Here is an 18,308-nt window from a genome sequence, read left to right on the forward strand (position 1 = left end):
AAAAATAAAGGTACTTGAGAGTATACAAAATGAGGCAACATGGTATGGTAGAAAATGAGACTGAAGATCACAGCTCCTGGGTTCGGAATTTGGCTTTGCCGCTAATTTATGCAGGCGATACCACGTTCTCTATTTTCCCCATCTGTAAATTAGAGATAACACACTGTTGATAACGGAGTGGTTGCCGAATGGCACGAGTGAGAATATCTGCGAAGATGTATTTTGCCAAGTTAAAACACTGCGCAAACATTAAATGTATTCACTAGTTATAAGCCGAAAAAACTTTATTTCTATCAAATTAAAAAGTATGAATAAGCTTCAAGCAAGACCATCAAAATAATCAATGATACAATTAACAGAAGAGCATTTACAGATTAGGTCTAAATACTTTGAATTAAGCACGTACACCCAAATCAAGACGGCCCACACCTTTCACAGGAGGAAAGCACTGACTCATCGTAAACACGTGACTTCTGGGAAAGTGGAGCCGCTGTTTCACAGGACGGCATTAAACCAAAGAGACAAGTTGTCATTAGGTTAGAGAACTGATTTGAGCTTGAGAGGGATCACAGTGAAATGCCATTGGAACTCAACCATTTCCCCCAGAGATCTGTTCATCTCTAAAACAAGACTATAAAAAAAATCAGTAGTACAAATTCTCATAAAACTAGAAAAACCTTCTACATCCTGACACCTTGGAGCTTACATAAAGACTGAGTTTTCGTTGTTCTTCCCTTTTCTCTAAATTAAATACAAATCAGTTCGTTTTTATTTAGTTCCTTTCTGACTTTATAACCAAAGTTCTAAAATAAAGAAAAGGAAAGTTCAATGAAATGGAGTTAGGCACACTGGGAGAATCTTCTAGATGTACTGCTCTTTTGAAAAGTTTTAAACAGGAAATTTATTATTTCAAAAATACTGAACTTTCTCGAATAGCCCGCTTATCATTAAGGAAAGAAGGACTATCCATGCCATGCAAGAACTTTCTCTTTTAGAAATGTTTTACCACCTCTGTCTCTCATTCTCTTTCTCTCGCACACACAGTTAAATTGGGGTATTCCCTGAAGCATATAGATAATAGCATTTATTTTGGCAAGAATTGTGCAATTTGTTAAAAGAAAGATAAAGTATGGCCTTTACAAACAATTATTATTAAGATACATCTCAACAGATGCAGGAAGCAGATTCTTCTTCGTAATTGAAATATGGCTTCATGGTTTCCTGACAGCTGGGTCTTGCACCCTTCTCTGGAAACCAGACTAGGTCAGTTGTATATGGAAAGGGATGATAATTTATGACTAGACCACATTTCTGTATCAAAAGAAGTCTCCATTACTGGGTTCTTCTTTTGAGACACTAAATAGACAAAAATGGAGGGGAAGAGAACAAGCAATTCATACTGTAATCACGACTCTGCCTTATGAATTGCCTCTCTAGCAAAATTAACTGCGAGAGAAGATCCTATCTGTTAAGTAAAAGGTAACGGATGAAATTCATCAGGTAGATACACATGCCTCCCGAGATCCTGCAATCTAGGCAGAGTCCAGGTGAGACGTATCCCTTCTGTATATACAGTGTGCAGCTACCACCAGGACCCATCAGCGTGCCCATTTCCTGTCTGGGCACCACAGCGCCAAGTACAAAGACTCCACACAGGAGCAAATACCTTGTTTTACCTATTAATGAGAATGGAGAGTTCAAAGTAAAGAAAGGGACTAAAAAAGCTCTTCTAAATTTCCTGATTAATTCCTATCGGTACATGAAAACACAAGTTCATGTAAACAGGATTATTTCAGTTTTTAAATATAAGGAAGCAAGATAATTGAAATAATATCTATTACCTAGGGTAATTGTTAAGGGTAATTAGACAATGCATGTAATGCACTTAGCATTAAGTACCTAGTAACTGCTAAGAATGCCTGTAACATAAATTTGGACATTTGTGGTCGATGATTTGAGCAAAGAGTCCCAGCAGGCCGGTACATGATGTTTAGACAAACAGCTAAAGTCAAATACTGAACTCAGGTTCCAGTGAACTAAATTTTATAAAAGTCCTATTTATGGGTTTGCACAGACATCCTTCTACCTAACATTATCCTGTCTCAACAGTTTAAGCGGCAAGAAAAGCCACAGCAGCACCTCTCTCACCCATTGCTATTCTTAGCTTCTCCCTTCCCCACCAAAGAGGGGGTGCACACTGGCTGAAGCTGGAGCTCTTCTGCACTTGGCTCCTTGGAGGGTGGTGGGGAGCAGCCCTGGCTGGGGAAGCAGGTAAGACAGGAGGCCAATCTCGCCGGGTTCTGCCCGAACCAGGCATGATAAGCAGCACCATCACCTCAGAGGGCAGGCAAAGGTGTGACTTTTGGCATTCAGAATCATGTTCATGTGCAATGCAATATAGGGGAATGGTCTAAAGTCAGGGTCACCCTGTGTTAGGTGCACAGTCACCATTAGTTCGCCAGCCAGAACTTTAGGAAGGATCAGTTTATCCTCAGGGCCTTGTTCGTGGTGGGTGATTTGCTCTGATCTCAGGAAGGAAAAGCAAGTAGTACCTGGACAGCTCCCAGGAGCCCAGGCCGATGTTTGAGCAACATGGTGGAAGGTGGCTGACGGGTTACAGGTTTAAGAAAACAAAACCATAGACACAAAAGCTGGCCTTCTCCATAGATTAGCTTGGACTCAAACCAGCCTATTTTGACAGCCTTTCACTTTATTTATAAACAAGTAGTTAGGGAGGAGGATCAGGGCTCAGACTTTCCTCTAGCAGCTTCCTTTGCTTAAGCAAAGGGAAAAGAAGGAACTGTGTCACATAAAGCTGAATGTCAGCATAGGGCACTCTTGTCATTTTTGATGCGAGGCCACTCTTAAATACAAGCAAAACCAAGCAGGCTCACGCCCTGGGTGGTGTGGAACAGGAAACAGGTAGTTAACACCTGGAGCAAACTCAGGCTGCAGAGTCAGGAAAACCCAAGTGTGAGTCCTCGCTGCACTGTTTATTGGCAGCAGGAGCCCTGGCAAGACCCACCACATTGTTGGTCTTGCTCCTTTCTTTATAAACCTGGGGTCGAGCCTATCTCACAGGATGCTTGAGAGATGAAATACAGTGTGGGGCAAAAGTAGGTTTACAGTTGTGAGTATACAAAACACAGTTCATGCTTGTGTTATTATTTATTAATTATTACATCATTTTCCATAGGAACTGAGAACCTACTTTTGTCCCACCCTGTATTTGTAAATATCCTAAAACTGCACACATCACTCAGGAGGCCTTTGATAAATGGTCCCTCTTTTATGTTTGCATTAAAGTATAAAGAGAATTAAACACAGCAATGTTTTCAGGTTCTAAACAAGTGGGAAGCCTGTTGGGGTAATGGGAAGCCTGTTGGGGTAATGGAAAGCAAAATGAATACAGAGCTGGTTGACTGACAGACCTTGAGGACAGGAATCTCTGAGACCGCCCAGACCAGTTCTGCCTAACAGTGAAGGAACCGTGTGTGGTGGCAGAATGACAACCCAGAAAAGCTGTTTCTTGAATTTTATACTTTTCTCAAAATAGGTTCCAAAAAAATTTAATTTTTTACAAAATAATTTTAAGAGTTTGTTGAAGCAACTCAGAAACACACACACACACACACACACACATATGTATTTAGACCACTTAACATGAAACAAGCATTGTCTTTCAAAGACCATGGAAAAAGTATTTGTCTTTTATTGGTATCACCTACCAAAGGGTCCCTCGGTGGCTGAACCATACTGAGTGACCCTGACAGTGGCTGTAGCTACCTATTGTGCTGGCAGGGAGGAGGAGGCCATTTCCCATTTCCTGTGCCTCTCCCCCAAACTCCAAAGGCAGTGATGACACCAAAGTCACTCCCAGCAATAATAAAGAACCCGTGCTGGGGATAATCACAATGCAAGAAGAGTGATATCTATTTTTAAGGCAACAGGAATGTCACTGTCCTTCCTAGAAGAGAGCAAGAATTAATTATACAAGGTGGCCGCCAAGTCTGGAAACCAAGCAAATCCTTAATGAAGGACTTATTGATAATATATGACTTATTGATAATATATGAATGATAAAATAGTATTATCTGTATTTTTAGACTTTATGGCCACCCCACAGAATCTTTGGAATAGAAGAAGAATGAAGATTTGTTTTCTCATCATTGTAAAGCCATCATACTTAGTCTGGCATGGCTAGTGCATGGCTAGTGCGACACCTTCCCTCAGCCCCAGGGGCCTTATTCCCTTTACCTACTGTTCACAATATGCTCAGGTCCTTCACAGCAGAAAGACACTGTCAGCATCAACACTTAGCAGCATTTTCAAAATACACTTTTTTTAAAAAAAATCTTGAATAAAAAGTAAACTATTCTTTTAGTCCAGTAATTCCATATGATCTTGTTACATCTATACATAAGATCTGATCTTTTAACATCTATGTAGGTGAATATTCATTACTTTTTTTTTTTTGAGGATTCACAAAAGACTCTGAGGATTTTTATTTTTTCACACAAAAAGGAATGGTGTCCACCCAACAGTCAGGCCAGTGGTTTAAGCAGAGCTCCAGAGCTCAGTTTCTGGTGCAGGAAGTGATACGGCGGCATCCCCTTGCTCTCAGCTCTTAGAAAGGCATTTCGGAGGGATGGAGGGAACAAGCATCTGTATTATTTAATAGCCTAGGAAGGGAGGAAACAGATCTAAGAAAATCCAGTCTAATAAAAACAGCAGAAGCTAAATCCTTTCATTCTAGGATGTCTGAAAAGGAGAGATTCTATGGAGCAGGGATGCGGAAAAGAAGGTGTTGCTCCTAACAGAAAAAGCACATTGTGGACACAGGTCACTCAAAGTCAGAGAAGCGAGCACTGTGAGCAACTGGCTTCAACCTTATTGTCAAGGTAGGGGGACAAAGCCCAGGCTACCACTCTCGGCATTCTCAGGTCTACTGGTGCTATGGTTCAACCTTTAGGGGACGGGGAGAGCCACAGACCACCACTGTGGGTAAGAAGGCTACCACTATGGTAACAATATGACTGTCAAAACTCAGCTAGCACGTGGGTTATACACCATTTGAAATCCAGCCTGTCCTTGCTTTCTTGTGAAGGGCTTGACGCATGTGCAGAGACGTCTTCAACGCGTGCAGGTGACCCTTCCTTCAAAAGGCAGAAAAGAGTCTCTTCATTAACTCCTTTTATTCATTAGCTTTCTTATCAGTTCACCATTTAAACTAGAAAAGACCCTGCAAGCTATTTCAGCTAGCTTCTAATTGGGACAGGCACTGATACTACACATACAATTGAAAGAAGGACCACATCTTCCTGGTTCTTCCACTGGGCAGGCTCAGTAGGCTTCTTTGGATTGAATAGGTGTGATCTTGTTCGAGAAAAGTGTGTAAACATAGGGCCAGATTTTGTTAGTCTCCGTTCCAGAAAACTGGTGGAGCACTCCTCGGCTCCTGTAAAACAAAGTCCAACACACAAAGGCGGTTTAGGTTTCCTCTTTATACAATATTAGAGCCGATGAGGGTCCTGGGTGAAACTCAAGCACAATCTCAGAGCCTCTGTCACACATTGCTAAGTGCCGACCCGACCCCTTCAAATGCATCGACACCCGTCACTGGGGGATCTGAGGCCATAGGGCTTGCAATTCTGGCATAGTGGCACAACGCCACCTTTTCTTCTCCCCTTTAAAATATATCAAAGAATAAAATCATTCCCAAATCTGCCTCACTACTCATTTCTGAAAAGCAAACCACTGACAAAATTTGGCACTCTAAACCCCTCACTACAACAATGATCATCGAATACAGGATGAATCACAATAATCTGACCAGGAACCTCTGATCTAAAGGCTACAAGGTCAGAAACAAATTGTAGCAGAGGCTATAAACTGCTGTCCTGAGTACAGATCCCCATGCGGGTTTCATTTTGCTTACATGATGTTAATTTTTTAAAAAATTTGTCACAAATATAAAAATTGGGATCTCAAACCCCCATACAAACAGCCAGATTTCTGCTTCTCTCGGATAAACAGGGATCATTGGTCACACTGAGCCAGAGTGCCCCTGTGGGGATTAATTGGCTAGAGCTGCACAGAAGCTGGACCATTCGGCTGTCACTCAACTGCTTCCCATCGTGTCCAGCTGATGGGCCCTGCAGCCGTCTGAACCTGCAAGCCGCAGCGTACAGTTCTGCTTCTCTTTGTTAAACTCCGTCCAGACACATCTAGGTCAAAAGTCCCTTCTGATCTTCTATCCAAATACGATAATCATGTGTGGCAGTGTCAAAATATATACCATTATTTCAGCCACTTAAAAAGAAAAATGGAAGTAAGTCAGATTAGGCACAGTTTACAACTGGACAGAGATGATCTGGTTTCAGAGCAAGGACTGGGTGTTATTTCCCACAAACAACTCCAGCGTCTGACTTCTGTGGACGTGTTGGGCTTTTAGGGCTTATCAAGTTGAAAGCAACCCTCCCCATCTCCACCCAAGGCTCTTCCCACTAAGCTCCACACCTTTCTGACTGGCCGCCTGCCATGCAAACACGAAAGCGCACTCACTTATACAGTTCAATGACGGGCTTTGCCACATCCTTGTACTGCCGGAGCCTGGCGGCCACTGCTTCAGGTTTATCATCCTCCTGCTGGACCAGCGGTTCACCAGTGATGTCGTCTACCCCCTACAAATACCAGAGAAAATCAGTTCACATGGGCAACGCTTGGGCCATTCCATAGGTAAAAACACTCCTACGCAAAACCATGTGTCCACCTTTGATTTCTAACACAGAATGAGTTAGGCCTGGGTAACAATGGTAATGGTTAAGGCACTTAAATAGCGGCCCTGGCTGGTTGGCTCAGTGGTAGAGCGTCGGCCTGGCGTGCAGAAGTCCCGGGTTCGATTCCCGGCCAGGGCACACAGGAGAAGCGCCCATCTGCTTCTCCACCCCTCCCCCTCTCCTTCCTCTCTGTCTCTCTCTTCCCTTCCCACAGCGAGGCTCCATTGGAGCAAAGATGGCCTGGGCGCTGGGGATGGCTCTGTGGCCTCTGCTCCAGGCACTAGAGTGGCTCTGGTCACAACAGAGCGACGCCCAGGAGGGGCAGAGCGTCACCCCCTGGTGGGCATGCCGGGTGGATCCCAGTCGGGTGCATGTGGGAGTCTGTCTGACTGTCTCTCCCAGTTTCCAGCTTCAGAAAAATACAAAAAAAAAAAAAAAGAAAGAAAAAGAAATAGCACTTTTAACAGCATGTTAACCTTATTTCAGGAGAGCTGGCATTAAATCTTTATTAACTTCTCAAGTCTTTCCAAACATCTCCCAGTGCTGTTGATAAATGATCTCTTCAATTCAGTTTAAATTTCCATCCAGCTTCCCTCCCCCAACAAGCAACCTTTAAACAATGTCACTCTGGTCCTCTAAATACTCCTAAAACTGACTTGCTTTCTAAAACCTGAGCTCTTAACACAGAAAATAAAATGTTTCAGGGAACCAACTAGCTCACTTAGAAAAAACACGAATCTAGGAAAAGATATTCCAGTGCCTTCTCGGCTAACTTCCAAATTCTGTCCTGTCGCTTTTCTAAAATTAATCTTACTCTGGTTATTTTACTAAATCAAATAATGACTTATCTAAAGATCAATTAAAATAGGCACAAGTCATATACTCATGATAATTAGGAACAAACATTCTGAGAACTGAAAAATTGCAATGAAAAAAACACTGATTTTTTGATGTATTTTAACCTCCTTAGGAGCCATACTTTCAAACAGCAAATCTGACATATCAGAATTTTGCCTCCCATGTCCATGGCTATTACCCATGAGGAGAGAGAATAAAAATAAATAAATCTGTCAAAAAGCAGCCTATAGCAAAACCAAAAGGCTCAGGTAACTCAACTGGATAATCAGAAACTGGCTATAAATTTGAAATGCACTAAAATTCCATTACATCTCAGGGTCTTGGTACATAACTTGCACTTAGGATTTATTGGTGAGCCACATAATTATCATGTGCGTATTCCATGGCTATTACCCTGACATAACAGGAGCAATGGGGATAGGAGAGGCTGTATATCACCTACATCCCCCTCTCTTTTATTTTACTTTTGGCTGCAAAGCTCAATAATCATTTTCAGGACTTCAGAGCACTAGAAAATACAATTGCTTCCAGAAACAGCAGAATGATGCTAGGGCCACAGCATCGTCCTTCCAGGGGAGCTGGACCACGGCGGCTGGTTGAGGTGGCCCAGACAAGCACTTTCACTGCTGTCTTTGGAAGAGCATTGTAACCACAGGTCTTCTTTAAGACTTCAAAGGAGCCTAGTGCTCAGCCCAAATGAGCAAGACTCACTGAAACTTTAGTGAACCTATGGCATCCAGGAGCAAGGAAGGCATCCTTAAAGTTCGATGCTAGGTTGCCTTTTATTTTTTAAAAAAATACTATTACTATTTCATATACCTAATAAAGATGAGTATAATTTTTCCCAGATCCTGTCCAGCAATCAATGTAATCAACTTTAATTTACATTCCTTGACTACTGGTCAATGAGCATTTTAAATGTGTTGGCTTTACATTGGCTCATTTTTTTGAAGTCTTTTCATGTCTTTTACCCACTTTTCACCTAAAATGTTTTGCCTCTTTCTTGTCAGTTTGTGGGAGTAATTTGTACATTCTTACGTGCACATGAGGTGCATTGAAGTCCAGGTTATACACCCTCCCGCTAGGAGGATGAATCCAACGTCGGCTGAGACGATCTTTGAGTGTTTCAAATGGAATGTTCAAAGTGATGACCAGATCCAGGTCACAGATTCTGTCCAAGGCTTCAGCCTGAACTAATGTCCTAGGAAAACCTAAATGCCAAAAATAAAACACAACAAATGCAAGACATTTTTTAACTCCAATGAGCCATTGCAATATTATCTATCCCCAAAATTCAATATTAGAAGAAAATCTGCCACTTTATAATGTGGTTCCAACATTTGGAATACTCAAAGATTAAGGAGTCACATGGTAAAAGTAGAAAGTACATTAAACTAAAAATCGCTAGACCAGTCCTAGGCTCCAGTCCTGCTCTGCTGTTAACTACCTGTGTGACCTTAGGCAAGTTATATCGCCCCATTCCTTCCACTGTTAAATTGAAGGGTCAAACTTGCATTGGTGTCCTATTAGCTCCAACAGTTTATATTATTATTAGGTTATCACAAAAAAATTGCATGGATGTGTTTGTATTTAAGAGCTCAAATCAATTAAAGTAGGCTCCTTCACTCAAGCTTCATTTGAGCCTGCACCTTAACAAGGTGGGCAAATGTACAATCTCAAAAACAACTGGTATACTGCAAAATTTATAAACACAGCCAGATTTTCCACATGTGGGAAAATAAACAGCAAAACTGGAATTTGATTTCATAAGCATATGTTCCTTTTTTTTCTTTAAGCAAAAACTCCAGGTTTGTCTGGGGTGGGATTACAGAGTGGTCTATTTTTCCTAAAAAGAATCACTGCAGGCTGTCGGCCCTGTTAAAAATCTTCCTGTGGCCCTGGCTGGTTGGCTCAGTGAACAGAGTGTCAGCCTGGCATGCAGATATCCCAAGTGCAATTTCTGGTCAGGGCACTCATGAGAAGCGACCATCTTCCCCTCCCTTTCCTCCTTCTCTCTCTCTTCCCCTCTTGCAGCCAGTGGAGGCCTCAGGAGCTGAGGATAACTCGGTTGATTTGACCATCCCAGACAGGGGTTGCCGGGTGGATCCCCATCTGGGTGCATGTGGCAGTCTATCTCTCTATTTCCCCTTCTCTCACTTAAACAAACAAAACAAACAAACAAAAAAAACCTTCCTGTATCTAATATCACTTAAAAAAAAAGTACTTTAAATCTTGGGGAAAGGCCCTGCCAGCTGGCTCAGTGGTAGAGCGTTGGCCCGGCATGTGGAAGTCCCGGGTTCAATTATCAGCAGGGGCACAGGAGAAGCGCCTATCTGCTTCCCCACCCTTCCCCCTCTCCTTTCTCTCTATTTCTCTCTTCCCCTCCCACAGCCAAGGCTCCATTGGAGCCTAGTTGGCCTGGGCTTTGAGGATGGCTTCACGGCCTCTACCTTAGGCGCTAGAATGGCTCCAGTTGCAATGAAGCAACAGCCCCAGATGGGCAGAGCATCGCCCCCTGGTGGACTTGCCAGGTGGAACATGGTCTGGCACATGCAGGAGTCTGTCTCTCTGCCTCCCTGCTTCTCACTTCAGAAAAATAAAAAAAAAAAAAAAAAAAAAAAAAAAAAAAATCTTGGGAAAAAGAGTCAGGTGGATGGAAGTGTAGTAAGTTGTGCAACATTCAGAATAGAAACTTTTAAATAACTTCAGGTAAGTACACCAGTCTATCTCCACCTTTCCATCACTGGAAATACCAAGATGACAATGTAAAGATGGGTCTTCATGGCCCTAAAACGCTTAATATTCAAAGAACTGCTTTTCCTACCACAGGAGGCCAGTTGTTCAAACCTGAATGAACACGAATGTCCTATGCTCTGTGTTGAAATCCCAAAATGGTATAAATGTCAAGTTGATTTCAGAGTGCTTGTTGAGTTAAATATGACAAAAATCCACCCAAAGGCTATCGCTATGCCCGGCTTCAGGTCCCAACCACTGCTAAAAATTCTCTCCAATACTGCCTTCAAAGCGTCTTTATTGCCTGTCATGAGGCCAGGATCCTCTCTAAAGAGCCCATCCCTCTCAGGCTTTTCATTAGTTTCTTTTCCATAAAGAAACAGGACTGTCTTGCCCTGCTCTCCACATAGCAGGACTCTGGGTCATGGATAAGATTCTTGATTTTCCTGGGTCTTACATGTTACCCAGTTGCAACCCAACTTACCTGTTCCCACAATTTCACCTTCAGGGTGCCCATGGTACTATTTTCCGTATCTACACTTCCGTGATTTATTCTTTTGTCCATTATCAAATTAAAGCCCAAAGATGACTTTGGCCACATTAACTTACTTTCAATATTGCTCTCTGCAAGCCTCATTAGGTCTTTTCTATCACTGACTATGTGAAGGATATCTCTGCCTCAGGGTCTTTGTACTTACTGTTGTTCTATGCCTGGAATGGTCCTCCAGCAGATCACTGAATATTTAACTCCTTAAAATTTGGGATATATGTGCATATGTTACTTCTCAGGGAGACTTCTTGAACTAGTTTATTTAAAATAGCCCCATTCCACCCCATTTGCAACCTTCTTATTCTTTTTATTTTCTATTATTTATTACTATAAACAATTGCTTAATATTTGTTTATTTTCTATCCCAATCTCACTTCTTGAGAAAAGGGACTTTAGTCTTGATCATTGTTATATATAGCCTTTAGCTCCTAAAAAAATTGACACAGATGGGCAATTCAGTATGTGGCTTTATTTCCAAAGTTTATGCCCTGATAAGTCTGCTTATAATTTGCATCTAAGGTTGCAAGTCTATCAAAAATCATTCCCAACATCTTACAAAATTTAACATAGGGTCTGTGGACCAGTGCAAGTCTGAGTCTCAGGAAGCACAGAAACAAGAACAAGCATTTAGGATTTTATAGAGCCTGACCAGACAGTGGCTCAGTGGATTAAGTGCCGGCCCAGGATGCTGAAGACCCAGGTTCAAAACCCTGAGGTCACCGGCTTGAGCACAAGATCATAAGACATGACCCCATGGTCGCTGGCTTGAGCCCAAAGATCGCTGGCTTGAAGCCCAAGGTCACTGGCTTGAGCAAGGGGTCACTGGCTCAGCTGGAGCCTCCCAGTCAAGGCACATATGAGAAAGCAATCAATGAACAACTGAAGTGGCACAACTACGAGTTAATGCTTCTCATCTCCCTTCTTGTCTGTCTCTCTCTCTCTCACCTTCACTAAAAAAAAAAAAAAAAAAAAAAAAAATACAAATTCCAGAGTAATTTTAAGTTTTTTTAATATAAAATTTGGGCTTAAATTAGAATTTGAGCTTGAATTTTTTTCTTCTTTTAATTTTTCTAGTAATTCGTTTTTATTGTATTTGAAAAAAGGATTGTTCTGCGGTAAATTGTGAAAAAATAAAACTGGCCTTTCACTACAGAGTTTGTTCTGGGCTTCCCTTGGAGCTCACTTTCTAATTTCTCCAATAAAGGAAACTATACAATGGCCCTAGATAACTTCTGATGGTGTTTATTATAGAAGGGGTATAAATTAAGTTGCATCCCTTCCCAAAAGGACAAAAGAACAGAGAACCAAACCTGTGGTGTGTTCAATAAGTTCACACTGAGGTGGGGAAAGGCTTGTCTTGCAGGTTACATCTCAGCCCGCTGGCTATCGTATGCCTAAACCAAGGTATACACCCAGGCCCAATAGGTAAAAGGGTTGTTCCAGGATTACAGACAGCATCAGAAAAAACTGCTTTCCCATTGTCATAGCTGTCCTCTTTTTTTTCAAGTGAGAGGAGGGAAGATAGAGAGACTCCTGCATGCACTCCAACTGGGATCCACCTAGTAACTCTTGTCTGGGATCCACCTAGTAACTCTTGTCTGGGATCCACCTAGCAATTCTTGCCTGGGATCCACCTAGAAACCCCCATCTGGGGCTGACACTCAGAGCAATCGAGCCATTGGCTACAAGAGGGGAAGAGAGAGAGAGGAGGTGAGGGAGAGGAAGAGAAGCAGACAGTCGCTTCTCATGTGTGCCCTGATCAGGGATCGAACTCAGGACATCTGCACACTGGGCTGACACTCTATCCACTGAGCCAATCGGCCAGGGCAATAGCTATCTTCTTTTGATCCATCTTGCATTCATGCTGGTTTCAACAGAAAAATTCAACATTGACATTGGTATTTCTGAACTTCGAGTCCAGGCTCTTGTGCTAACAGCCACCCAGCCCCCTTTCCTCCCACACTGACTCTGGCTAGGCACTCCCTTCATATTGAAGGCACCCACATGCTGGAGAATTATACTGGAACGTATATGTATGTTCATGGTTGCTTTCTTTTGCAGTGGAAAGATAGGTGATTCCTTTCTACTCTTCTAACTTTTTCTAATTGAGTATATAGTATTTTTCCAAAATAGAAAACAAAAGTGTTATCTTTAAATAAAGAATTGCTGACTGCTAGATTATATCAAATCTCAACATAACTTCCATTAGATCAGGTTATGACTATTTGACATTTTGAGAAGTGAAAATTCAAATTGTATTTGCCCAAATCAAGTACACCGTGGAAGACTTGGCCTTGCCTTAGAAGGTAGAAATGACTACACAGTGGACAAACGTTTAAGTGTAGCACTAAGGTAGTTGTCTTCTAGTTTTCCATTCAGTGGCCAGGCTTATTTGACCATTTGACCAGTCCATTCTATTTTAAAATCCCAATTTAATTCCATGAAATTATGTAACTTTCTATTATGGAATGGCTTGATTGCTTTAATATCAATTTATTAAACAACTTCTCTTTTGGTTAAGTTTAAAAATGAACTGAATTTTGTTATTGGGGCTTTATAGCACCTGGATGGTTGTATTCTTGAGCCCCAAACATATGATAGCTACCAGGCAGACAACAATGTGATGTTAACTGAGTCACCAAGGAGCAAGATTTGGACCTGCATAGGCCCTCAGGGCGCAATTCAATTCAATCTGTGGCTATTTACACCAGAGTGTGGGAAAGGAGTCTCAGAAGAGGACAGATAAAACCCCGCCCCCTTTATCTTTCCCATCAAATACCTTTCTAATACTCTCCACAACCAGATCCTTTCCTCCGCCCGCCCCCCCCATGTCACCCCAACAGCTCACTGTCAATCGGAATGGGGGATGCTAGAGACAGAACAAGGAGCAGAGCTGGGCACTATGCTAAATCCATTGGTCGACCTTAGTCTGCCTTCCCCTACATTGCACCTGAGTCTGGCTTAGAAGATGAGCTTTCTGATATGAGGATTTAACACACGTCTTACTCCCCCCAGTCCTCATTATCTCCTGGTACTCTGCTTGGTACATTCTACCCTGAAATTCCAGCAAAGAGCGGGCAGTAAGCCTTCCACAAAAAAACACTCTCAATGACTAGCAGGTCCAGCCTTTCCCTGTAAAACCCACTCTTCACTAAATCTTCGAGATGACAACTGGAATTAGAAAGCTTCCTGCAGTCAAAGCAACTCCAAGGTCAGTCTCTATGCTCTTTCCCCAAACCCTTTTCAAAAGTAAGCCATTTTTCCAAAGCAGTAGTTTTCCACAACCCTTACTTAGGAGCACAGAGAGAAAATATTAGAACTCCTATTGTAATTTTTTGCTCATTTTTTAAAGCATCTATTTTGGAAGGTACATTTTATAAGATATTAATAGATTGTATGCACACATAATTTATACATAATACTGTATAGTGAAAATGTATACTTAACCTTTTTACTGATAAGTGTATTCAAAGAATAGAGATTATGCCATAAACGGCTGAGTTCTCAGCCACAGGCCCTAGTCTTGTGTTCTGGCATCACTAGCCACAGCCCTGACAAGAAAACATTGTTCATTATCCTTTGGATGGAAGGTGAGAGCTGGGTAAAGTAGTAGAAAAGAATAGGAGCTTTAAAAGAGAATATAACAGTTCTTCCAACAAATAAAAACTCAAATCTTATTATTGGCTAACATTTCCTTGTCTAATGAGGTTGCAAGCCAATCTGCTCAGCTTTCCAGTTGTTTCTGAACTCTGGGGCCCTCTGGAGGAATGGGTGGAAAATGCAACTGTTTTCAAAATATGCTGAACTCAGAATGAACAGATTTCAAAAATATTTTGGATAGTTCCTCCCTACCTATTGGTCTTTCACAGACCTGCTAGGGACCTCAAAGAATAGTTAATTCTGGTGGCTTAGAGGTCTTCTATTAGGGCAATGGCTCTTAGCATGTCCTCCCAACCTCAAAAGAGGTTAAAGTTAAAAGAACCATAGAAAATACAGAAGTCTAAGGAAAGTTAAAATGAAAAAGTTAGTTTTAAGACATTAATATTGTTGGAATGCAAGCACTTCAATAGTTTAGAAGTTCAGTCATTCCACAACTTCAAGGGTTCCCAACTGATAGAGCATATCAAAATTACCAGGGAAGACTTAAAGGGGAAAATAAAGGTTATGGGTATCCAGATTCCATTCCAGACTTCCTAGAATGCACAGGCTCAGGACATAGGTATTTTTTAAAAATTATCCAATCATCCTAATACTTCCCCCAATTGATGAAGAACCACCAAACGTCTCAGTAACAAAAGTAGAAGGGCAGTATTAAGTACTTGTCATCTGCCCCATTGTGGGGGTAGGGCTCACAGGACTTCTAAGCAGGTACAAACCACTTCAAAGAGTGAGTCTCCTTTATCTTCATTCATGGGAGGAGAACAGAGAAGGAGGTTCCTAATGAGGCCAATCTTTCCAGATTTAGTAAGTCCTTAATTCCGGTTACCTGTTTGACCCCATTTCTGTCTAGACAGGAGTAAGACCCTGGCGTCTTACTTTAAAGAAAGTGTGGCAGAGGACAAAATATGGTATATTAATGAAATCAGTGGACCAGAAGTCAAAGATATGGGTGCCAGCTGCTGTTTCAAAAGTGAGGAAAAGCAGCCTTAAGCCAGATACACGTAGGATTCAGTATAACCTGTTAGTTATGGGCACAAAGCTTTGGAAGCAGACACACCTAGATTTCAATTCCAGCTCACTCTAGACACCACTGTAAGAACTTTCACACATTTTGTCATTTCTCTGTCCTTAGTTTTCTCAGATACAGACAAGGGTGTGTTAGCTAGGACTACCATAGCAAAGGACCACAGAACAGGTGGCTTAAGCCACAGACATTTATTTTCTCATGGTCCTGGGGTCTAGAAATCTGAGATCAAGATGTCAGCAGGGTTGGTTTCTTCTGAGGCCTTTTCCCTTGCCTTGCCATCTCTTCCTGCATCTTCACAGGGTCTTTCCTCTTGTATCTAACACATAGATTTAGGAAAAAACAAAACTCAACTCAAAGATAAAAGTGGGGGCCTGACCTGTGGTGGCGCAGTGGATAAAGCGTCAACCTGGAAATGCTGAGGTTGCCAGTTCGAAACCCTGGGCTTACCTGGTCAAGGCACATATGGGAGTTGATGCTTCCAGCTCCTCCCCACCTTCTCTCTCTGTCTCTCTCTCCTCTCTCTCTCTCTCCCTTACTCTCTCCTCTCTAAAATGAATAAATTAAAAAAATAAATAAATAAAAGTGGGGGTAATGCCTATTGCATCGGGCAGCTGAGGACTAAAAGAGACAACCCCTATTCAATGTTTAGGATGCAAAGTGTGAGGGACACAGTGAGCACTCGATAAAAGGCTGTGATTGCTCTGGGCAGAGCCCTCCTAGAGCTCAGCTCATTTCCCAATGCAATCAAAATGTGGCTGGAAGGAAAGGTCCCCAGTTCCCCAACTTGACCATATTTAATTCCTTTTCTGAGATTTCCTAAGAATTTGGGAGTCACTGGTGCCCCGTGCTCTCTGCCACATTTACAGCTCAGCCCTTCCAGGTAGTCATGCAGACTCCACATGCTGATCCCCACCCACTCACAAGGAAGCTCCACACAGCTTCGAACCCCGGCACAGCATAACTGCTCTGCTCTGAGCTCCCCACATTGTGGGTTACCTGCTTGCCCCTTTCGTCTCGTCACCTTCTTCATTTTCTTAATAGTTAAACTCCTTAAATCTACTTTCCTGATCTCGTTGAAGGCCTTATCATGGTAAGCTTAATTTGGGTTTAAGTTAAATAGACTAGTAAATTAGCACAAAGACTGAGGCTTAAGCTGCCAAGAGCACAAGAGTACCATGAGGCAGCAATGGGATACAGCTTCCCAGGAACTAACCCACATGCAGGCTGCATGAACTATAACACAGAATCCAAGGCAAGAAAGGTATAGCTTTGCAGTCTTGTCTACTCGTGAATGTCCCCTTTCTAGAAGCATTCGCACGAACAAGGCAACTCTGCCTGGAAGAAGCTGGACTAGATGGCTTCCAAGCCCACAGCTCAATAACTCAGTGAACACAGAATGGAGGTAAGTGTGAGATTTTCTGGAAGTATGAAAAAGGCAGCAGGGAGGCAGACTATCACCACCAACATCCAACATGATGTCTCCTTGAAAACAAGAGAGACAAGAAAACCAGATTTCCTTTAAGGCAGAGAGAGCCTGCTGCAAAGAGCTAGACAGTATGTGGACAGAAGGTGGAGAAGAGACTAAGGAAAGAAAATTCAGAGGGGACAGGAAATGGTCAAGAATCAGGGAGAGGAGGAGAGTCAGTAATGGAAAAGGATTAAAAAGGGGGGGCATTAAGGGATGGTTTACCAGCCCATTATTAACCAAGCATCACAGAAATGAAAGGCACATTTGAAAGTGACTAGCACCAAATAGTATAATCTTCAGGCAGGTGTGGTGTCCTAATTTCTAGAATGGTCACCAAGGCCCTGGGGATGGGCTGGGGCTCCCACTGAAGTTTGGGGTAAAGTGTCACAGGCTGGAGACAGGCTTTCCCTCACTTGGGTTAGGCATAAGGGCAAAGGTTCCATGAAGTGAGCAGTGGTATTTGCCTATAAGACTTTTTTTATTTTATTTTTTGTGACAGAGACAGAGAGATAGACAGATAGCGACAGACAGACAGAAAGGCAGAGAGATAAGCATCAAGTCTTCACTGCGGCACCTTAGTTGTTCAGTGATTGCTTTCTCCTATGTGCCTTGACTCGGGGGCTACTACAGAGTGAGTGACCCCTTGCTCAAGCCAGAGACCTTGGGCTTAAGCTAGCGACTAAGGGGTCATGTCTATGATTCCACCCCGATGCCAGTGACCCCATGCTCAAGCTGGTGAGCCCATGTTCAAGCCGGCGACCTTGGGGTTTTGAACCTGGGTCCTCCGCATCACAGTCCGATGCTCTTTCCACTGCGCCACTGCCTGGTCAGGTTGCCTATAAAACCCTTAAAACATGGAGATTCTTCAGCCTATAGTTCCTAACTCAAAGGGCACACACTGAAATGGCATCCTGAAAGGCAGGCATAGCAGCTCCAACATTCCTTAAATGGATTTACATCAGTGTCTCACACTGAGCTGAGCAAGTCACGAAAGTACTTCAGGTGTAATTTTCACATCAACCAGCTGCCAAGAACAGAATGAATGTTAGAGAAGGTATAACCAGACCAGCACATTTTAAACCATTTTTTAACACAGTGTCATTATCCAGCCCATACATCTTTTGAAAAAAAAAAAAATTATCCGAGGAACACAGTATTAAGACTAGAGGAAAGCTGTCCAGCAAGAATGTCTCTGCATCAGCACATGAGATGTTCGGATTAACTTCAGGGAGA

General features: G+C 42.4%; 1 protein-coding gene across 3 annotated transcripts in view; it reads right to left on the reverse strand.

The window, feature by feature from the left end:
• Positions 1-254: 254 nt before the first annotated feature.
• The window catches only part of AK4 (adenylate kinase 4), a 96,640-nt gene continuing 78,586 nt past the window's right edge, over positions 255-18,308 (reverse strand). For 2 of the 3 annotated variants that reach the window (XM_066268984.1, XM_066268983.1), the window contains exons 4-6: positions 8,676-8,848; positions 6,565-6,683; positions 255-5,458 (exon numbers count right to left, since the gene is read on the reverse strand). In XM_066268984.1, coding sequence (XP_066125081.1) covers positions 5,344-5,458; positions 6,565-6,683; positions 8,676-8,848 — 407 coding nt within the window. In that variant the 3' untranslated portion in view covers positions 255-5,343. The remainder of the gene's footprint in view (positions 5,459-6,564; positions 6,684-8,675; positions 8,849-18,308) is intronic. The other variant, XM_066268981.1, reaches the window with a different exon arrangement.

The sequence above is a fragment of the Saccopteryx bilineata genome, chromosome 3 (genome assembly GCF_036850765.1).
Source record: "Saccopteryx bilineata isolate mSacBil1 chromosome 3, mSacBil1_pri_phased_curated, whole genome shotgun sequence".
NCBI classification, from domain to species: domain Eukaryota; kingdom Metazoa; phylum Chordata; class Mammalia; order Chiroptera; family Emballonuridae; genus Saccopteryx; species Saccopteryx bilineata.